Genomic DNA, 18,874 nt, shown 5'->3' with positions numbered 1-18,874 from the left:
GTATGTGAATATATATATATATATATATATATATATATTACATCCTCTTTATCCATTCATCAGTCGATGGACATTTGGACTCTTTCCATCATTTGGCTATTGTTGATAGTGCTGCTATAAATTATGGGCTACATGTGCCCCTTCGAATTGGCATTTTTGTGTCCTTTGGATAAATACTTAGTAGTGCAAATGCTGGGTCATAAGGTGGCTCTAGTTTTAATTTTTGGCAGAACCTCCATACTGTTCTCCAGAGCATTGCACCAGTTTGTATTCCTACCAACAAGGCAAAAATGTTCCCCCTTCTCCGCATCCTTGCCGTCATCTGTTGGTTCTTGAGTTGTTCATTTTAGCCATCCTGACAGGTGTGAGGTGGTATCTCTTTGTGATTTGGATTGGTATTTCCCTGATGATGAGTGACGTTGAGCATCTTTTCATGCGTCTGTTAGCCGTCTGGATGTCTTCTTTGGAAAAGTGTCTGTTCATGTCTTTGGCCCATTTTTTCACTGGATTGTTTTTTGGGTGTTGAGCTTAATAAGTTCTTTATAGATTTTGGATCCTGACCCTTTATCTTATGTTGTCATTTGCAAATATCTTCTTCCATTCCATCGGTTGCCTTTTAGTTTTGTTGATAATTCCCTTTGCTGTGCAGAAGCTTTTTATCTTGATGAGGTCCCAATAGTTCATTTTTCCTTTTGTTTCCCTCATCGTGTCATTTAATCTGTAAGTATTTCATCTTTTCCTTAACATACCTTTATAACTCAAACATACTCAAGGTACTTGGTCTACAATTAAATGCACAATTAAAAAGAAGACAGGAAGCCCATTCCCACCACTTCTACTCAACACTATACTGGAGGTTTGAGCCAGCGCAGTTAGTCAAGATAAATAAATAAAAAAAAATCCTGATTGGACAGGAAGGAGTAAAAATTATCTCTATTTGCAAATGACATAATCTTGCATGTAGAAAACCCTAAGGAGAACACACACACACACACACACACACACACACCCTTATTAGAACAACCAGTTCAGCAAGGTTTTAGGATACGAGATCAATATACAAAAATTTATTGTATTTCTATATATTAACAATGAACAAACCAAAAATAAAATTAAGAAACAGCTCCACTGGGGCGCCTGGGTGACTCAGTTGGTTGAGCATCCTACTTTGGCTTGGGTCATGATCTCACAGTTCATGAGTTCGAGCCCCGCCCGCGTCGGGCTCTGTGCTAACGGCTCTGAGCCTGGAGCCTGCTTCCGAGTCTGTGTCTCCCTCTCTCTCTGCCCCTCTCCTGCTCACGCTCTGTCTTCCAAAAATAAACAAATGTTAAAAAAAATCTAAAAAAGAAATATCTCCATTTACAAAAGCATCAAAAAGAAGAAAATACTTAGCAACAAATTTAACAAAAGAAACACAAGATTTGCACACTGAAAGCTGTAAAACGTTGTTGAAAGACATGAAAGAAGATCTAATAAATGAAAAGACATCCTATGTTCATGGATTGGAAGTGATAATATTGTGTGTATTTTATTTTAGTTGACACACAGTGTTGCATTAGTTTTAGGTGGACCACGTAACAATTGGACAAGTCCATACCTTATCCTGGGCTCACAGCAAGTGTAGCTGCCATCTGTCACTATGCAACACTATTCAATACCACTGACTATTGGGTGGGGGGGTGCCTGGGTGGCTCAGTCGGTTAAGCGTCCGACTTTGGCTCAGGTCATGATCTTGTGGTTTGTGGGCTCGAGCCCCACGTCGGGCTCTGTGCCGACAGCTCGAAGCCTGGAGCCCGCTTCAGATTCTGTGTCTCCCTCTGCCTATCCCATGCTCATGTTCTGTCTGTCTCTGTTTCTCAGTAATAAATAAATGTTAAAAAAAATTTTTTTTAAACACCACTAACTATTTTCCCTATGCTGTACATTTTGTCCCCTTGACTTATTCGTTCCCTAATGGAAGCCCTGTACCTCCCATTCCCCTTCCATTTGCCTGTCCCTCCACCCGTGTCCCCTCTGGTGACTATCAGTTTGTTTTCTGTATTTATGGATCTATTTCTGCTTTTTATTTTCATTTGTTTTATTTTTTAGATTTTATACGTAAGTGAAAATTGTTTGCAATTTGTCTGTCTGACTTATTTCACTTTGCAAAGTATCCTCTAGGTCCATCCATTTTGTCATAAATGGCAAGATCTCGCTCCTGTTTATGGCTAATACCTAGTAACACTTCATTGGAATCTGACACATCATTGTATTTTTTTAGTTAAAAAAGTTGTTTTTAAGGTTTTTTTAAATGTTGATTTATTTTTGACAGAAAGAGACAGATCATGAGTGGGGCAGGGGCAGAGAGAGAGGGAGACACAGAATCCGAAGCAGGCTCCAGGCTCCGAGCTGTCAGCACAGAGGTCGGTGTGGGGCTCAACCGACTGAGCCAGCCAGGCGCCCCTGTTTTTGAGGTTTTAAATTATTTATTTTGAGAGAGGCAGAGACGTGAGCAGGGGAGGGGCAGAGAGAAAGGAAGAGAGAGAATCCCAAGCAGGCTCTTCACTGTCAGTGCAGAGCCCAACAGGGGGCTCGAACCCACAACCATGAGATCCATGACCTGAGCCCCAAACCAAGAGTCCGATGCTTAACCGACTGAGCCACCCAGGCGCCCCTTTCATTTTTTTAAATGTTTATTTATTTTTGAGAGAGAGACAGAGCACGAGCAGGGAAGGGGCAGAGAGAGGAGACACAGAATGGGAAGCAGGCTCCAGGCTCTGAGCCGACAGCACAGAGCCCGACCCGGGGCTCCAACCCACGAACCAGGAGATCATGACCAGAGCTGAAGCTGGAGGCTTAACTGGCTGAGCCCCCCAGGTGCCCCTTTCATTGGGGTTTTGATTTGCATTTCCCTGGTGATTAGTGATGTTGAGCATCTGACACAATGTTGAGATGGCAAAATACTACTCAAATCGACCTACGGATTCAACACAGTCCTTGTCAAAATCCCAGCTGGCTCGGGAGGGGGCCTGCCGCCTGAGCGGTTCAGTCAGTTGGGCATCCGTCTCTCCTCTGTTCTTGTGTGTGCCTGTACTCTCTCTCAAAATAAATAAACGTAAAAAAAAGGTTAAAAATACCAAAGAGGCTAGCGAGGTCACAGCTAACAGGATTTGTGGCGTATCCAGTTCCCCAATTCCTGTGATTCATTCAAAACCTATGTTTGAGCGGTTACTGTGCCGGGCACCGTGGGGGTGGGGTGGGGGGGAGGGACCTTGGGATGGGAACCCTTAGGCGCATGGACTCGTGGGCCAGTAGAAATCCTCGGGCCACTTCCACACAGGCTGATCCGGCCGGCGGTGGGAACGCAGGGGAGGGGCTTGTAACTTCCGTGGTCCGGGAAGGCTTCCTGGAGGAGGCGCCACACTCAGCTCCCCCGGTTTAAGGAAGCCAGAGGTGGGGGCGGGGTGAAGTCCGGGCTGGGGGTGGTTGGGGGGGAGGGGCTCGCGGCCCTCCTCAACCTGGGAGACGGGAAGTGGCCGCCGCCCGGGGGCGGGAGCAGTCCTCGGGTACCGCCGGAGGGGGGCGGCGGGTGGGCGCGTTAAAAGGTTTGGACGTCATCCCGGGGCACAGGGGAGTCGCTCAAGATTTCGCGACAAAGCGACGTCCTGAGGACGGCTTCCGTGGCCGCGAAGGGAGCGCGGGAGGGCGGCTCCGAGGCGCGGGGCGCAGGGGCGCGGGGGGCGGGGGTCTGGGCGGGGCGGGAGGGGCCGCTCGCCCCGTCGCCGCGGAGATGTCTGTGACGTCACACAGGTCCGGCCACAGCCCCCCCCCCCGCCCCTTCGGGGCTCGGCGGTGACCACGCCGGGAACGAGATGGACGAGCCATTCAGAAGGTGAGTCTGCGGTGCCGGCCCGCACGCCCCGCGCGCCCGACCCTCGAATTCCGACCTGGGCGGCACTGAAGGAGCCTCGGCCGGGCCCACCTGGGTGGCGAGCCCATTGCCGGTGGCCCCACGACCGGAGGGACGACACGCCCTCGCGACGTCGGGGGCTACTTTTCCCGTCCAGCCCCAGCCCCGGCAGGGGGGGCGCAGGTGCGGGGCGCCGGGGCCTGGCCGGGGGCGCCCTCCCCGCCGCTGCTGGCCCCGCAGGGGGCCGCTAGAGCCGCGTGGTCCCGGGTAGGACGCGGGTGGGCTTCCGCCAGCAAGAAGGGGCCGAGGCAGCTGGGTCCAGATCCTGCGGGGGGGGGGGGGGGGGGGTCCGTGGGAGTGAGGACAGCCTTCCCTGGGGGGTTGGTGCCCCACCGCCTGGGTCTGGAGTCCTTGCCTTGGAGACCCCCCCTTTTTCCCCTTATGGAGGGGCAGCCAGTCTTCCAGGAGTCAGGCCTGCAGGGCAGTGAGAGCCTAGTGTGTGGTGAGGACGGAGGTGGGGGGGGGGGACCTCCATTTCCCCCAGGCGTGACCTGTGAGGGGTTAAGAAGGGGTGCCTCCAGCCTTCCTCCAATGTGGGGAGGGGTGGGGGCCGGTGGGCGCTGGGCCATCTCTGCCCAGGGTCAGGGTCAGGGTGGGAGGGTGGCCCCGGGCTGACCCTGCTTTGCCCTCACACATGAAACAGCTTGGTGGACATGTTCCCCTGCCCCTGCAAACCCACAGGAAAATTCTAGGACACCTGGGAATTACCCTGGGGTTCGTCTGCAAAGCTACACAGGATTTCTCCAAAATGGTATCTTAACCCGTAGTTTCCTCGAGGGCAACCTGATTTAAAATAAGAAATAAAATCCCGAGGTCCTGTGCTCCAGGACCAGGAATTCTGTGAATTCCTTCAGTCTGAATAGCTGTTCTTATTTTGGCCGTAGAACTTGGCGATCTGATGGATTCTGATACAAGCCCAGGTGCTTTGGAGAGGTTGACTCACAGATACAAGGTAAAGTGAGAATTGGCTTCATCTGAAACGTTTGTGTCCTCCCCCTCCCCTCCCCCCTCTAAAGCTTGGTCAACATTGTCTGGAATGGGAATTGAGATTTTTTTTTTTTAAGTAATCTTGGTGCTTAACGTGAGGCTTGCACTCATGACCCCAAGAGTAAGAGTCGCATGCTTCATGGACTGAGCCAGCCAGGTGCCCTGGAGTTACAAGTTTTCGCCTTTTTTTCAGTTGGCATAAGGAATGTGAAAAAAAAAATCCACTGTCTTTCCTTTTTATTACAGCTCGGAATAATTGCACGAAAAAGTGGCCAAAATAATATCAAGTCTGGTAGGAAGGTGTCCATCATAAAATCTAACACTGAGGGAGGGGAAAAGGGAAAAAAAAAAAACAACCCCGGGGCATCTGGGTGACTCAGCTGGTTGAGCGTCTTGATCTTGCGGTTTGTGAGTTCAAGCCCTGCATTGGGCTCGCTGCTGTCAGTGCAGGGCTTGCTTGGGATCCTCTGTCCCCCTCTTTCTCTGCCCCCCCCGCCCCCCCCTCCCAGCTTGCACTCTCTCAAAAATAAGTAAATATTGAGCGTAACCGCTCAGTCGGTTAAGCGTCCGACTTCGGTTCAGGTCAGGATCTCACCGTCCATGAGTTTGAGCCCCGCGTCGGCCTCTGTGCTGACAGCTCGAAGCCTGGAGCCTGCTTCAGATTCTGTCTCCCTCTCTCTCTGCCGCTCCCCTGCTCATGCTCTGTCTCTCTCTGTCTCAAAAATCAATCATTTAAAAAAGTTAAAAAAAGGGCGCCTGGGTGGTTCAGTCAGTTAAGCAGCTGACTTCGGCTCAGGTCATGATCTCGCGGTCCGTGAGATCAAGCCCCGCGTCGGGCTCTGTGCTGACAGCTCGGAGCCTGGAGCCTGTTTCAGATTCTGTGTCTCCTTCTCTCTGACCCTCCCCCATTCATGCTCTGTCTCTCTCTGTCTCAAAAATAAATAAAAATAAACGTTAAAAAAAAAATTTAAAAAAAAGTTTAAAAAAACATTAAAAAAAGAACACCTCTGTGATTTGTGTACCAAAGTACAGACCCTCATGCCCCCACCCCCCACCCCATCATTTAAAGGGTAGGACCTGCAGGTAGGTAAGGAGGATAATTTTCAGTCTCTGACTTCACTTTCTTTTTTTAAGTCTTTCTTTTGTTATTAAAATTTTTTTTTCAAATATTTTTGAGAGAGGGGAGGGGGACAGAGGATCTGAAGCAGGCTCTGTGCTGACCGCAGAGAGCCTAGTGCGGGGCTCGAACTCCCCAACGATCATGACCTGGGTTGAAGTCGGACCCTTAACCAACTGAGCCACCCAGACACTCCTCTGACTTCACTTGAGACTATTACACTTGAGTGAATATTTCCTGAGCACTGACCCTGGCCCAGGGACTTGGGTATGGAGATAACGAAGCTACGCCTAACAGGCATGTGTCTAAAGGACGTAGAGTGTGGGGGCCGCCTGAGGGGCTTGGTCGGTTAAGTGTCCAGCTCATGGTTTTGGCTCAGGTCACGGTCTCATGGGCTCTGCTAAAAACACGGAGCCTGCCTGGGATTCTTTCTCTCCCTCTCTGTGCCCCTCCCCCCCCCCATAAATAAATAAATGTAGAAAAAAGGGACATAGAGTGTGTGTATGTGTATGTTTTGGGGGTAGTGGTGTTTATACTCTGAAGAGCAACCCTCAACAGCTTCCTGCTCTCCCAGGTTCCTGGGCCAGGAAGGGGGGCTCAGATGTTTGAAGTCTGGACCAGATCTTAGTTTCTTTCAAGCAGGTAGAAAATGAAGGCAGAGCTTCCTGTGAAATGATAGACCATGTTACCACTGCCTATCTGCACCCGAATAAAGCCAGTCCGCCTAGAAACCACTTTGGGGATGGGGCACCTGGGTGGCTGGGTTGATTAAGCGTCCGACTTCGGCCCAGGTCATGATCTCACAGTTTGTGGGTTCGAGCCCCACATCGGGCCCTGTGCTGGCAGTTCAGAGCCTGGAACCTGCTTCGGATTCTGTCTCCCTCTCTCTCTGCTCCTCCCCTACTCATGCTCTGTCTGTCTCTGTCTCTCAAATATAAATAAACATTAAAAAAAATAGCACTTTTGGGGATGTGGAGTTTGAGGGTTCTTTCAGAACAAATTTTATTGCAAGGAAAGGGTGCCTGTTCTTGAACTAGAACTGTTGATGTTAATGAATATTGTTAAGAGATAACTTAAAAATTTTTAAATGTTTATTTATTTTTGAGAGAGAGAGAGAGACAGAGCACGAACGGGGTGAGGTCAGAGCGAGAGGGAGACACAGAATTTCAAGCAGGCTCCAGGCTCAAGCTATTAGCCCAGAGCCCGACGCAGGGCTCGAAACCACAAAGAATGAGATTGTGACCTGAGCCAAAGTTGGACGCTTCACCGACTGAGCCACCCACATGCCCCAAGAGACAACTTTTATTATTTTTGATTTATTTATTTATTTATTTTTAAATTTTTTTTTTTTTAACGTTTATTTATTTTTGAGAGAGACAGAGCATGAACGGGGGAGGGTCAGAGAGAGAGGGAGACACAGAATCTGAAACAGGCTCCAGGCTCCGGGCTGTCAGCACCGAGCCCCACGCGGGGCTCGAACTCACAGATGGCGAGATCATGACCTGAGCCGAAGTCGGCCGCTTAACCGTTGACTGAGCCACCCAGGCGCCCTGAGAGACAACTTTTAAAATGTGCTTTTCCTTTAAAGCAGAAAAGCAAAATTTACTTCAGTACTGAGATCAACTTAGTGGCCAACTTAGAACAAACCCGGTCCGAATTCTTTTTTTTTTTTTTTTTTTTTTTTTAAATTTTTTTTTTTTTTTTCAACGTTTTTTATTTATTTTTGGGACAGAGAGAGACAGAGCATGAACGGGGGAGGGGCAGAGAGAGAGGGAGACACACAGAATTGGAAACAGGCTCCAGGCTCCGAGCCATCAGCCCAGAGCCTGACGCGGGGCTCGAACTCACAGACCGCGAGATCGTGACCTGGCTGAAGTCGGACGCTTAACCGACTGCGCCACCCAGGCGCCCCAAACCCGGTCCGAATTCTGATGACCCCACTGTGCCTCTTGATGGTGGCGGATGAGGCCTCACTGTAATTTTTCCTCCTTTTTCCTACATCTTGAGAGTACACTCGCGGAACTCCTCTTGGCCGAAAGATCATCTTGCGTGTGTTCTGTTCCTCCTTCTTGCAGACCGGCGTGTCTGCCCGTAGGCCCCCCGCTTGGGAGCTGGCTGTCTGGACCTCACCTTGCGTTTGTAGCCCCTGCTCCTGGACTCCAGGCAGGAACCTTCAGACCCAGCTTCATTCAGCTAGGGAGTGGGCCTGACCCCCCAGGGCCACGCTTCCTGGACGTGGCTCCAGGGGCGGAGTGACAAGGGGCTCGGGACAGGTCCCAGGGAGCTTGAAGCTAAGGTTAAGGAGTCCTGGGCCTGGACCGCCCCCTCTCCTGCCCCCCCTCCCGGAGGAGGTCACCCTAGTCTCTGGGGCTTTGGATTGTTTGGGGGAGGTCTTGGCCCATCATTTTTTTTCTTCTTCCTGCCTTGTTGGCCAGCATTTAACCTTGTGATTAGAAAAATGTAAAAATGGCTCTTCATTCATTCATTCATTCATTAAAAAATTTTTATTTATTTAAAAATTTTAAAATGTTTATTTTTGAGAGAGAGCACAGGCAGGGGAGGGGCAGAGAGAGAGGGAGACCCAGAATCCGAAGCAGGCTCCAGGCTCCAAGCCGTCAGCACAGAGCCCGACACGGGGCTCGAACCCACAAACCTCGAGATCATGACCTGGGCCGAAGTCGGCCGCTCAACCGACTGAGCCGCCCAGCCACCCCTTTGCTCTTTATTATCCAGTGTTTTATTAGTACACTAAAACGTTCTATTTATAAAGCAAAAATTGTAAAGCTTTATTAGGAAAATTGGCCAAGCGTTCAATTTGTAGCAAATGTCAAATTACCACGTTGACTCTTAGCCATCTGGCAGTTGGCAAATGGGAGCTGCTGTCTGGCCTGGGACAGGGTGGCAGGTCTTAGTGGGTGGTGGTGTCAGTATAGCTACACTGGAGACCGCAGAAGCAGGGACACCTCTTGGAGGAAAATGCACCGCTGGGCGCCCGGGGGCTCAGTCAGTTGAGCGGCCGACTCCGGCTCAGGTCATGATCTCACGGTTCCTGAGTTCAGGCCCCACGTGAGGCTCTGTGCTGACGGCTCGGAGCCTGGAGCCTGCTTCGGATTCTGGGTCTCCCTCTCTCTCTGCCCCTCCCCTGCTAGCTCTCTGTCTCTCAAAAATAAATAAACATTAAAATAAATTTAAAAAAGTAAAATTGTCCATGACCACCGGATATTAAAAAATATGCGCTTGGCCGGGGACGTAGCGGATGAGGGGGTCTGTGGGACGTGCACGCACACAGGCCTCCAGGAAATACCTGTTGAGCATCGGCCCCGTGGTCAGTGCTGTGCCAGGCTCTGGGGACACGGCTGTGGACGGAGAAGCAAAAAGTCCAGGTGACGGAGTTCGAGTCGGTTGAAAGGGGCTGCCGATCCCAGAGAGAGAGCAGGAGGGCACGGAGATTTCCAGAGTGACCGGGACCAGGGAGAAAAATGCAGTGGTGGGTGTTGTGCGCCTGCGTGAGAAGAGGCGGCGTGAGCGGGAGGTTGGGATGTGAGCTGGGGGGCCTCTAGCGAGGCCTCGTGGGAGGGGGGCCTCAGCGGAAAGACGGGTTCGAAGCGAGGGGCTCAGCCCGTGAGGGGGGACCGCCAGCCGTGGAGGGGTGGACGAGCGGAGCTGGGAGGGACCGGGAGGCCGCAGGGGGCAGGAGGGATACTGTGTGATGCCAGCCAAGCTCTAACAGCGTGGCTCTGGGGCGAGAACGTGGGGAGAAGCAATGGGATTCTGGGCCCATCTGGAAGCTGGCTGATGAACGGGACGCGGGGCTTGGAAGGCAACGGGTCGGGGCGACGGGAAGACTGTAGCTTGAGCAGCAAAATCGGCAGAGCGGCCTGTGCCGAGCCTGGAGGGCTGCGGTGGGGCAGGTTCGGGGAAGGTCAGCCGGCTGACCTTGGACAAATAAGTTGGGAGAACCTGTCAGAGATCCCGGCGAGGCCGTGCGGAGCCGGGAGGTGGAGACCAGGGTCACCAGAGGCGGGGGTGGGGCCTCGGGGCCAGGGACGTGGGTGCAGGTGCTCGTGCGTGCACGCGAGTGGGCGCGTGTGGCTGGGCAGATGCAGGGTGGGCAGCGGCACTGAGGGTTAGAGCTTAACACCCAGGACTCGCTCGAAGGTAGGGATTTGGTGGCTCTCAGGGCAGAGGTGATGACTTCTCAACTCTTCATCAGATTTTCAAACATGCAGCCCAAGGGGACGGGCTGACGTTCTCGCAGCTTCCCGGCGGGAAGGCCTTTTTTAGGACAAGCCCAGCACTGTCAGCCTGCCTTAGGCCTCACGTGCTCCCCTGAAATCATGAGCTTCCCCCACCCCCGGGAGCTGTGGGGGGACAGGCAGCGGCAGCCCTTGGGGTAAAGGGCCGAGCCTCATAGCCCTTACATCCTGTGGACAGATCACGAGATAGAGTCCTGCCCCGCCACGTGGACAAGTGCGTAGAAAGGAGCCCGCGTGGGGGCGCCTGGGTGGCTCGGTCAGTTGAGCGGCTGACTCTTGATTCCGGCTCAGGTCGTGATCCCAGGGTCGAGATTGAGCCCCACCCACATCGGGCTCCCCACTGAGCGTGGAACCTGCTTAAGATTCTCTCCTTTCTCTCTCTGCCCCTCCCCCACGTTTCTTTCTGTCTCTCTCTCTCTCTCAATAAATAAACATGTAGACATTTAAAAAAAAAAAAAAAAAGCCTGCATGTGGATCCACTCTGCACGTCCTGGGGACGCACAGGGTGGCCCACAGTCAGCATCTGGGGGACCTCGTGTATTTATTGTATAATGTTTAATGGTGGTTGTTTTTTTTTTAACCACGTGCATGAAATACCTTTTTGTTAAAAAGTACGTAAGAAGCCCTTTAACACGGTGCCAACCAGCTGGTCTAGAAAACGTGGGGTTGGCACTGACCCTGGCCTGTACCTCCGTCAGAGAAAGCGAGGAGGAAAGAGGGGTCTGGTTCCTCTACTTGTTATAATTTCACTTTTTTCGTACTTTTATCTGCACTTGGCCTGGAGAGAGCACTGAGAAACAGGACGTGTTCCTTCGGAGTTCAAAGTTAAGTTGCTTTGGACATGTCACAGGGACACGGGAGTCAACGGAACGAGTTCCGGCCAAAACGGGACTAAATCGCGTAGCATGTATGTAGTTATTATTTTTAAATGTTTTAGTTTTTTCAGTAATCTCTACGCTGAACGTGGGGCCGGAACTCACAACCCCGAGACCAAGAGTCACATACTCTTGCACCCCAAAAATGAAGTCGTGTTTATTATAACCCAAGTGTAAAATAAGCGTGAACCCACACTGCCACGGGTGGTTGAGTAAATCGATAAGCAGGTAGAAAAATCTCCCACGCGGAGGGAGCTCCGTAGACGCTCCCTGTCTGTGCGGGGGCATAAATCTCCAGTCGTTGAGCGTGGTGGCCGGCGTGACCGTGTCCCAGGAGGGCCGGGAGGGAGAAACCCGACAGGTGCCGTGCCAGCCAGGTGGCCACGGCGAGGTCCCCTGTAAAACTTGATGGTGACACCCGTGCAATGAGGGCACTGCCCCTCTGTGGGCGGCCTCCCCAAATCCACAGTCCTAGTGATTTCGGAAGAAAAACGTCAGCCGCAACCCAGTGGGGGGACATCTTACAAGACGGTCCTCAGAACCGTCCAGGTCATCAAAAGCGAGGAGAGCCTGAGGCGCTGTCACAGCCGAGAGGGGCCTCAGAGGATGTGGCCACTGAGTGGAATGTAGTGTCCTGGGTGGGACCCGGGGGCAGAAATAGGAGGCGAGGAGAAAACTAATGACAGCTGAAGGAAGTCCAGACGGACTTCAGTTAATAAAGAAATTGATTTTTTAAAAATATTTAACATTTATTTTTGAGAGGCAGAGCATGAGCAGGGGAGGGGGAGAGAGAGAGAGAGAGATAGAGAATCTGAAGCAGGCTCCAGGCTCCGAGCTGTTTGTTAGCACAGAGCCCAACACGGGGCTCGAACTCACCAACTGCGAGACCATGACCCGAGCTGAAGTCGGACGCTCAACCGACGGAGCCACCCAGACGCCCCTTAAAGAAATTGATTTTTGCTGGGAACCGTTCTAGCCTTGAAGATGCTAATGTGCCTTGTGCTCCAGGGTCTGTTTTTATCCTTTCCTGTTCCTCTGACCTTGGCCCAGAACTGGTGTGCCACAGAGCCCACTTTGGGAAGCGGGAGGTAGGCGTGCGCGTGGTGACTGTGGTGCCTCCCCTCAGGGCCTGGCGGTGCCTTCCCGCAAGGACTCTTGAAAGCGAGGGACATGAGACTCCGCGGAGGTAGGTTTGCAGCCCCTCGTGCTCTTGGTAAGTTGTTTTGTTTTTTGCTGTTCTCGCTCTTCTTTGGGTGCCTGTTGTTTTTTTAAAAAGTTGTTTTTTTAACAACCTCACACTTGGGAAAAGCTCTCGGACTCGGGTGGGTCAGTCCCCATCCCGGGCTCACGTTCTTCATCTGTTAAAGGGGGAAGACATTTGAGCTGAGTGGGTGCCCCCCCCAACAGTCTAGAACTTTCAGTGTCCATGAATGTGTGACATTTCCTTTTTTTTCCCCTAGATTTATCTGTGCTTTATTTCAAAAGAAATTGAAATTGTTGATAGTAGTTAGCATAATAAAAATGAAAGCCTCAATTAAAGAATATATTTTCCTCGTAAAATAAGATATTTTTTTTTGTTTCTTTTTTTTTAAATATGAAATTTATTGTCAAATTGGTTTCCATACTGAATGTGTGACATTTCCAATGAGCTTGTTAAGACCGAGCTTCTCGGGGCAAAGGGGCTTTCCCCTCACAGAGGCGAAGCCCACGGGCTACACTCCCCGCCGCCAGCTGCCCGCGGGTTCCCTAAAACGCTTTCGGAAAACTCTAGATCTGTCTTGGGGAGGTCGCACCCACGGTGAAACCCAGCCCCGTTGGGACGCAGCTCTGACTCTGACAAATGGGTCCTACAGAGCGACCGCCATCACAGCCAAGGCACACAGTCCCACAGCTCCGGAAGGTTCCCTCCTGCCCTATTGTGGCCAAGCCCTCACCCGCCCCCAGCAACCAGTGACCTGTGCTTTGTCCCTGTGAACTTGATGTTTTGTAGCGAAGTGAAAAGCACCCCCTGAGCGGCCCCGGCCATGGCTGGTCTGAGGTCCGGCCGGCCCGCCTGCATCAGGGCAGCGTTTGCTAGCACCAGGGCCGGCTTCCAGAAGAGGTGGAGGAACAGACCCCGTCGCTTCAAGGTGATCTCCTGCTCGCCGCCCCCTCCCCTCCTAGTGGACATGGGGGCAGGGCGGGGAGGGTGGGAGACCCCGTGTGCCCCAGACCAGGAACCCTTGCTCTGGGCCCGTACCCTCTGTGGAAATGGTATTCTCAGCAGTTCTTGGTAACATCTTTACGGGGCTTCTCTTCTCAAGAGCAGGGGTGTTCAATCTCCTGTCCTTTGGGAGTCTGTCTATTGATGAGAAAAAGCAAGAGCTGCTTTCTCCCAGCAGCCTGGGATTAGCAAGGAGGGTTCTAGAATATCTGGTGCCAGCCTCCGGGTTCTTCGAGGGACCCTGAGCAAGCAAGGCCTGGCTGTTGTCTGGGCCTCATCTGTAAAGGAAGGGGTTAGGACGGATGGTCTAGTATCTTCCATGATCTTCTGGCTTTGGGTTTAGAATAAGTTCCAGGGTTCTCTCTCCCCGATTAAATCCAGCTGCTGAATTCGCCCTCTTGCCACATTCCTGGTTCTACTCTTCCTATTCATGGCGGCCCACGTTTGCATTTTAGTCCCTCAGACCAGGGAAGTCCTTCTCGTCCACCCCCGAGGGCCGCCATCCGCCGAGGGTCCGGTGTGGCGGGAGCCGCGGGCGTGGGTTCTCTCTGCCCCTTGCTCTTGAACGCTGAGCTGCCGTCCGCCTGCCTTCATCGAAAGGATTATTCAGCACCGTCTGTCTTTGTCTCTTTAAATTTCCCCAGGCCAATCACAAAAAGAATCACATGGACTTAATTGAAGGTATCTGGAGAGAGGTAGGTGATAGAATGGGCCGGCAGCCTCACTTAGAGCCTCACTTAGAGGACGGTGGAGCCCTCCCCAAATCCAAGTCCCCGGAACCAGCCACGGGCCGGGCCGACCCTTCAAGGAGGCCTTTGCAAGGAGAGTGGTTTGGGACCTGCTGTGTGTGCCCTTTTCTGGTTAAGAATGGAGTTACTATATTTGAGGAGGAGCTTCACTTTGATATTTAAATGGATGTTTCCTTTTTTTTCTCCCCCCCTCCCAAAACATTTAAGAAAAAGACTCAAAGTAGTTTCCCCTGGAAGATTGACAAGGCCATAAGTTTGAGTAATTGCAATCTCAAAATTAATTAATCTCTACCCCCGGCATGGGGCTCGAACTCACATCCTGGAGATCAAGAGTGGCACATTCTACCGGCTGGGGTAGATTAAATTCAATCGAAATTAAAATCAATCTCCATGATCAGTTCGGGGATGGTGAATATTTGGTCTCATGGTGCTTTGAGGCACCAGGTCATGCTGTCCTGCCGTTCTGACCCAAACCATTCTAGCCAGGGGATAATAAACGTCCTATCCCGGCATCCCCTGGTTTGTAAGTATGGATGCTGTTGGCTGATTTGCAGGCCGAGACCGTTAGCCTCCCCCACACGGGTACCCCCTCGGGCCTGGGCCTTGAGGCCATCGTGGGGGGTCCCACGATGCCGGCTTTGTGAACTCCAACAGTTCTGAGCGGTCTCTGAATCTGAAATGATTACCGTTGCCTACAGACTATGCTGTTAGCTATTTTTATTCCCTGTTTTGGGGAGTCCGTAACAGCGTTGACTGTCCACAGAAGAAATGAGCTCTCTCGGGAGGTTTTCACCACCCAGGTGAGATGACCCCACGGGGGTCCCTGCATTGGCTCAGCCCCGGGGCCTTTTCTCAGGGTGTGACTGAAGCCCCGTGCGTGGTCAGTGAGAGGGGAACACCTCACCGGTCCTCACGGGGCCCTGGCGCAGCTGGGAGGGGGGGTGGTCAGCGCAGCGCTGGGAGTTACCAGGGGTGCAGCTCCCCACTGTCAGCGGGGGAAGTGACGACGGTCAGTCGCGGGGCCTTAGACTTTCCTGGAGACCCTTGCTGCCAGAGCCGCTTCGGCAGGAGGGTAAAAAGCTAGAGTAAGGAATAGGAAATTCGGGTACGAGGTCAGGTCAGAAATAGGAAATTCGGGTCAAGGAATTCGGGTACGAGGTTGGGTACACGCAGTGGAGCCGTGTGATAAGGGATCCAGAGAGTTCCAAGGCCCCCTGAGCCAGCGGTCACAAAGAGGCGGCCAGCTGCTGACCTGCACACGTGGCCTTTGAGGACAGAGCACGGGCACCTTTGAAAACCGTGACCACTGGGCTTAAATGCTCATCTCAACCTCTTTGGGCCGCCTTGGACAGCCCTTCGTGTGGGGGTGGTGGGTGGTGAGGGGCACGTGTCTGCACCCCTTGGTCAGGGAGCCTGAGGGAGGCAGGCCAGGAACAGGACTCTGGGAGGAAGTGAGCTCAGACAGCGCCCTCCCGGGCCCCTGGTGGTGTGGACCGGCCTGTGCACGGCACTGGGATAAGGGCTTTCAGTTATGGGGCTCAGATTGGGCCCCCAGTGATGGTGGACCCTCAGGCCTTTTGGATGCTATGGGGTATCTGTCTAATGCATTTTTTATTTAAAAAAATTTTTTTAATGTTTATTTTTCAGAGAAAGCGAGCAGGGGAGGGGCAAAGAGAGAGGGACACAGAATCTGAAGCAGGTGCCAGGCTCTGAGCTGTCAGCACAGAGCCTGACATGGGGCTTGAACCCACGAACTGTGAGATCATGACCTGAGCTGAAGTCAGATGCTTAACTGACTGAGCCACCCAGGCGCCCCAATTTTTTATTTTTTTAATGTTTATTTTTGAGAGTGAGTGCCAGCTGGGGAGGGGCAGAGAGAGAGGGGGACAGAGGATTCCAAGCAGGCTCCGTGCTGTCAGCACAGACCCCAAGGCAGGGCTCAAACCTGTGAACCGAGAGATCATGATCTGAGCCAAAGTCAGATGCTTAACTGGCTGAGCCGCCCAGGTGCCCCTATTACTTATTTTTTTTTAAGTTTCCTTATTTTGAGAGAGAGATCTAGTAGGGAAGGGGCAGAGAGAGGGAGAGACAAAGTCCCTCAGCGCAGAGCCCGACGCGGTGCTCGAACTCACAAACTGTGAGATCATGACCTGGGCCAAAATCGAGTCGGACGCATAACTGATGGAGCCATCCGGGTGCCCATCTAATGCGTGTTTAACAATTGCAAGGCAGATATGCAAAATCTGCCACCATCAGTGATGGAAAGAGGAACTTCTGCGCGTGAGAAGTGTGTGGTGCTTTACCCTGGTAGAAATTGCTGATTGGCTCAGAAATAAACGATGTCGTCAGTTTTTAGATCCTTACGACGGCCAGTCTTCGGAAGATCCCCCCAGCCATTCTGTCTACGGTCTCAGCACCTGTTGTCCGGGCGACGTGACCTGTATTGTGCCTTCACACGCACCGAAGTCCAGGAGTCCGGGAGAGGTCCGAGTAGAAGATCCTCTCTCCTCAAAAATCCCAGACCGCCTCCTCAAAGCTGCCAGCTGGGGCCCTGCGTCCCCGGAGGCCGACGACGTGGACATGCGGCCTGTCGAGGCCAGCGGCCCTGAGGCGCCAGGGTGGCCAGCCGCGCCGTCCGGAGCCCCAGAGGACCGGAGAATGACGGAGGAGGGGTGGCCCAGGGCAGCCGGTCCCCTCCTCCCCGCCGCGGAGCCCTCTGAGCCCGGCAGACACACGCAGGGCAGGACCAGAGGGTCCCGGCCGCCTCCCAGACTTGGGAGTGAGAAGGACAAGGGGCCCGAGCTCATCCTCTTCAAGAGGAAACTGGAACTCTTACTCGCAGAGCCCGAGAAAAGGAAGAGGAAGAAGCAGTATGTGGCCTAGACCGAGGTGAGCGGAGTTGGCTCGGGAAGGAGGTGCCCGTTGGCCACGGCCAACGCTGACGGACTCGTATCAATGAACACTTGCCCTTGGTGTGTCTTAAACAATGCACACCTGGGTGCCCACCTGTTTGCTTACAAACGGGTTTCTGGTGGAGGAAAGGTCCTGTGTGGCCCTCGTGGAACCCGCTTCCCGAGTCCGAGCATTTCTTGACTTTTACTAAATATTTATGCCTCGGTGGAACGATTTTTTTAAAAAATCCGAATTCGTGGTACCCGTTGTTCTCCTCCCTGCTGGCGCATCTGCTGAGGGGGGTGGGGGATGGGGTGGACAGAGGAGGGGCTCTGGGGGTTGCTGACACAACAAGGTAAGGATATTTAGCATGACACACCGGTGGATTCTGGGTGAACTGCCCACCCGGCACCCTGACCAGCTGCCTCCGGTGTCCCCGTTTCCGTTCCTCTGTCGCTGTTCACAAAGGGTTTTCTGAGCAGTTTGGTTTTGGCTGTTGACACCGTCATGGTCTTGATGTGCTTTTTTAAATTTAATTTATAAATGTTTATTTTTGAGGGACCGGGGCAGAGAGAGAAGGAGACAGACTCTGAAGCAGGGTCCGGACTCTGAGCTGTCGGCACAGAGCCTGACGTGGGGCTCGAACCCACGAACTGCGAGATCATGACCTGAGCCAACGTCGGACGCTTAACCGACTGAGCCACTCAGGCGCCCCCTTCTTGACGTGCCACTTAAAAACAATGGGGTGGCAGTGGCTCTTTTATGGCTCTCTTACCCTTTCCCAGTTTCTGGGCGTTTGCTCACTGAGCCTTTTCTTCCCCAGCAGGCATGAACTGAGCACAAGCCTGGCGCCAGTGCCGGGTGGCCGCTGCCCACACCCCCGGGACCCCCAGGACCGTGCTGTTCCCAAGTGCCAATAAAGGGAAGCCCGAGGAGAAGAGCGCTCGTTCCTGCGGGTGGGCGGGGCGCCGGGGTGCGAGGTGGGTAACGGGGGGCCGGCCCGGGCACAGGCGCGCCGCTGTCCCGGCTCCGGGGCCCTCTGGCCTCTGTGCCAGCGCTGCTCGCTAAGGAGGAGTAGCGCCGTGGCCACTCTTCGGCCCGACCCTCCCGACTGGACGGTGAGCAGGTGGTCCCAGAGGTGGGGTTCCCCCCCCCCCCACCGAGGCCCCCACAGGCCGGGCTTGCAGTGGGGCGAGGCTCAGAGGCCCTGGGGCCCAGGACAGTCACACTGGGCTTTCGGGGGCAGCAGGCAGGCGTCCAGTAGGCGCAGGGGCTCCCGCTCAGGGCTGGTGTCCGGTCCTCCCTGTTCAGGAACTTGCTCTGTGCCGGGAGGGCACGGCTGCTCTCGTGCTTGGGACCGTCACCTGTGTGTGCTGGGTGGGCAGAGGAGGTAGGCGGGACAGATGCCCATGGCAGCCTTTCTGTGGGCTCCCCTCATCTGTCCTTGGGCCTGGTCCCAGCCTATAGCCCTGTTCGGGAATACCGCTGCAGAAAAACTAAGAAACCTTATTTATCGGTTCAGAGAAGAACATTTAAAATGGACCTCAATTTTCAAATAGAACTTTGGACTGCAAGGCGGCTTTCCAAGGATCCCTGATAGACCATTCCAGAACCGGGTGGGGAGGAGACTGGTTGCCAAGCCCTGGGGATGTTTGGAGCCTGGCAGTTGCCCAGAAGAGGTTGGGGCGGTGTCCGGGGCAGGCGCCTAGGCACCCACTCAGACCCGGCTCCTTACCCGGCTGGTGGTTGAGCCCTGCTCATTGGGGGGCCCCGGCAGCAAGAATAGGCTCTTGTCATTGGGGGGGGGGGGGGGGGGGGGCTGTGCTCAGGCTCAGCTGGTCGCTGA

General features: G+C 53.3%; 1 protein-coding gene across 7 annotated transcripts; it reads left to right on the top strand.

Moving 5' to 3' along the window:
- The first annotated feature begins 3,801 nt into the window (after positions 1-3,801).
- On the top strand, positions 3,802-17,966 carry LOC122223143. 7 transcript variants are annotated; one of them, XR_006204075.1, is made up of 7 exons: positions 3,802-3,871; positions 4,834-4,901; positions 12,311-12,370; positions 13,175-13,313; positions 14,032-14,082; positions 16,486-17,025; positions 17,855-17,966. XR_006204075.1 is itself a non-coding variant. In XM_042944313.1 (6 exons), exons 3-5 carry the CDS (start codon positions 13,209-13,211, stop codon positions 17,017-17,019), a joined length of 690 nt encoding a protein of 229 aa, XP_042800247.1. In that variant the 5' UTR covers positions 4,834-4,901; positions 12,311-12,370; positions 13,038-13,208; the 3' UTR covers positions 17,020-17,025; positions 17,855-17,966. The 7 variants fall into 7 exon arrangements, 1 of the variants encoding a protein (XP_042800247.1); XR_006204070.1 differs by having other exon boundaries at positions 13,038-13,313; XR_006204072.1 differs by having other exon boundaries at positions 13,038-13,313; positions 17,852-17,966.
- The last annotated feature ends 908 nt before the right edge of the window (positions 17,967-18,874 follow it).

The sequence above is a fragment of the Panthera leo genome, chromosome B3, assembly GCF_018350215.1.
Source record: "Panthera leo isolate Ple1 chromosome B3, P.leo_Ple1_pat1.1, whole genome shotgun sequence".
Classification (NCBI taxonomy): domain Eukaryota; kingdom Metazoa; phylum Chordata; class Mammalia; order Carnivora; family Felidae; genus Panthera; species Panthera leo.
This window is presented reverse-complemented; position numbering and strand designations above follow the sequence as displayed.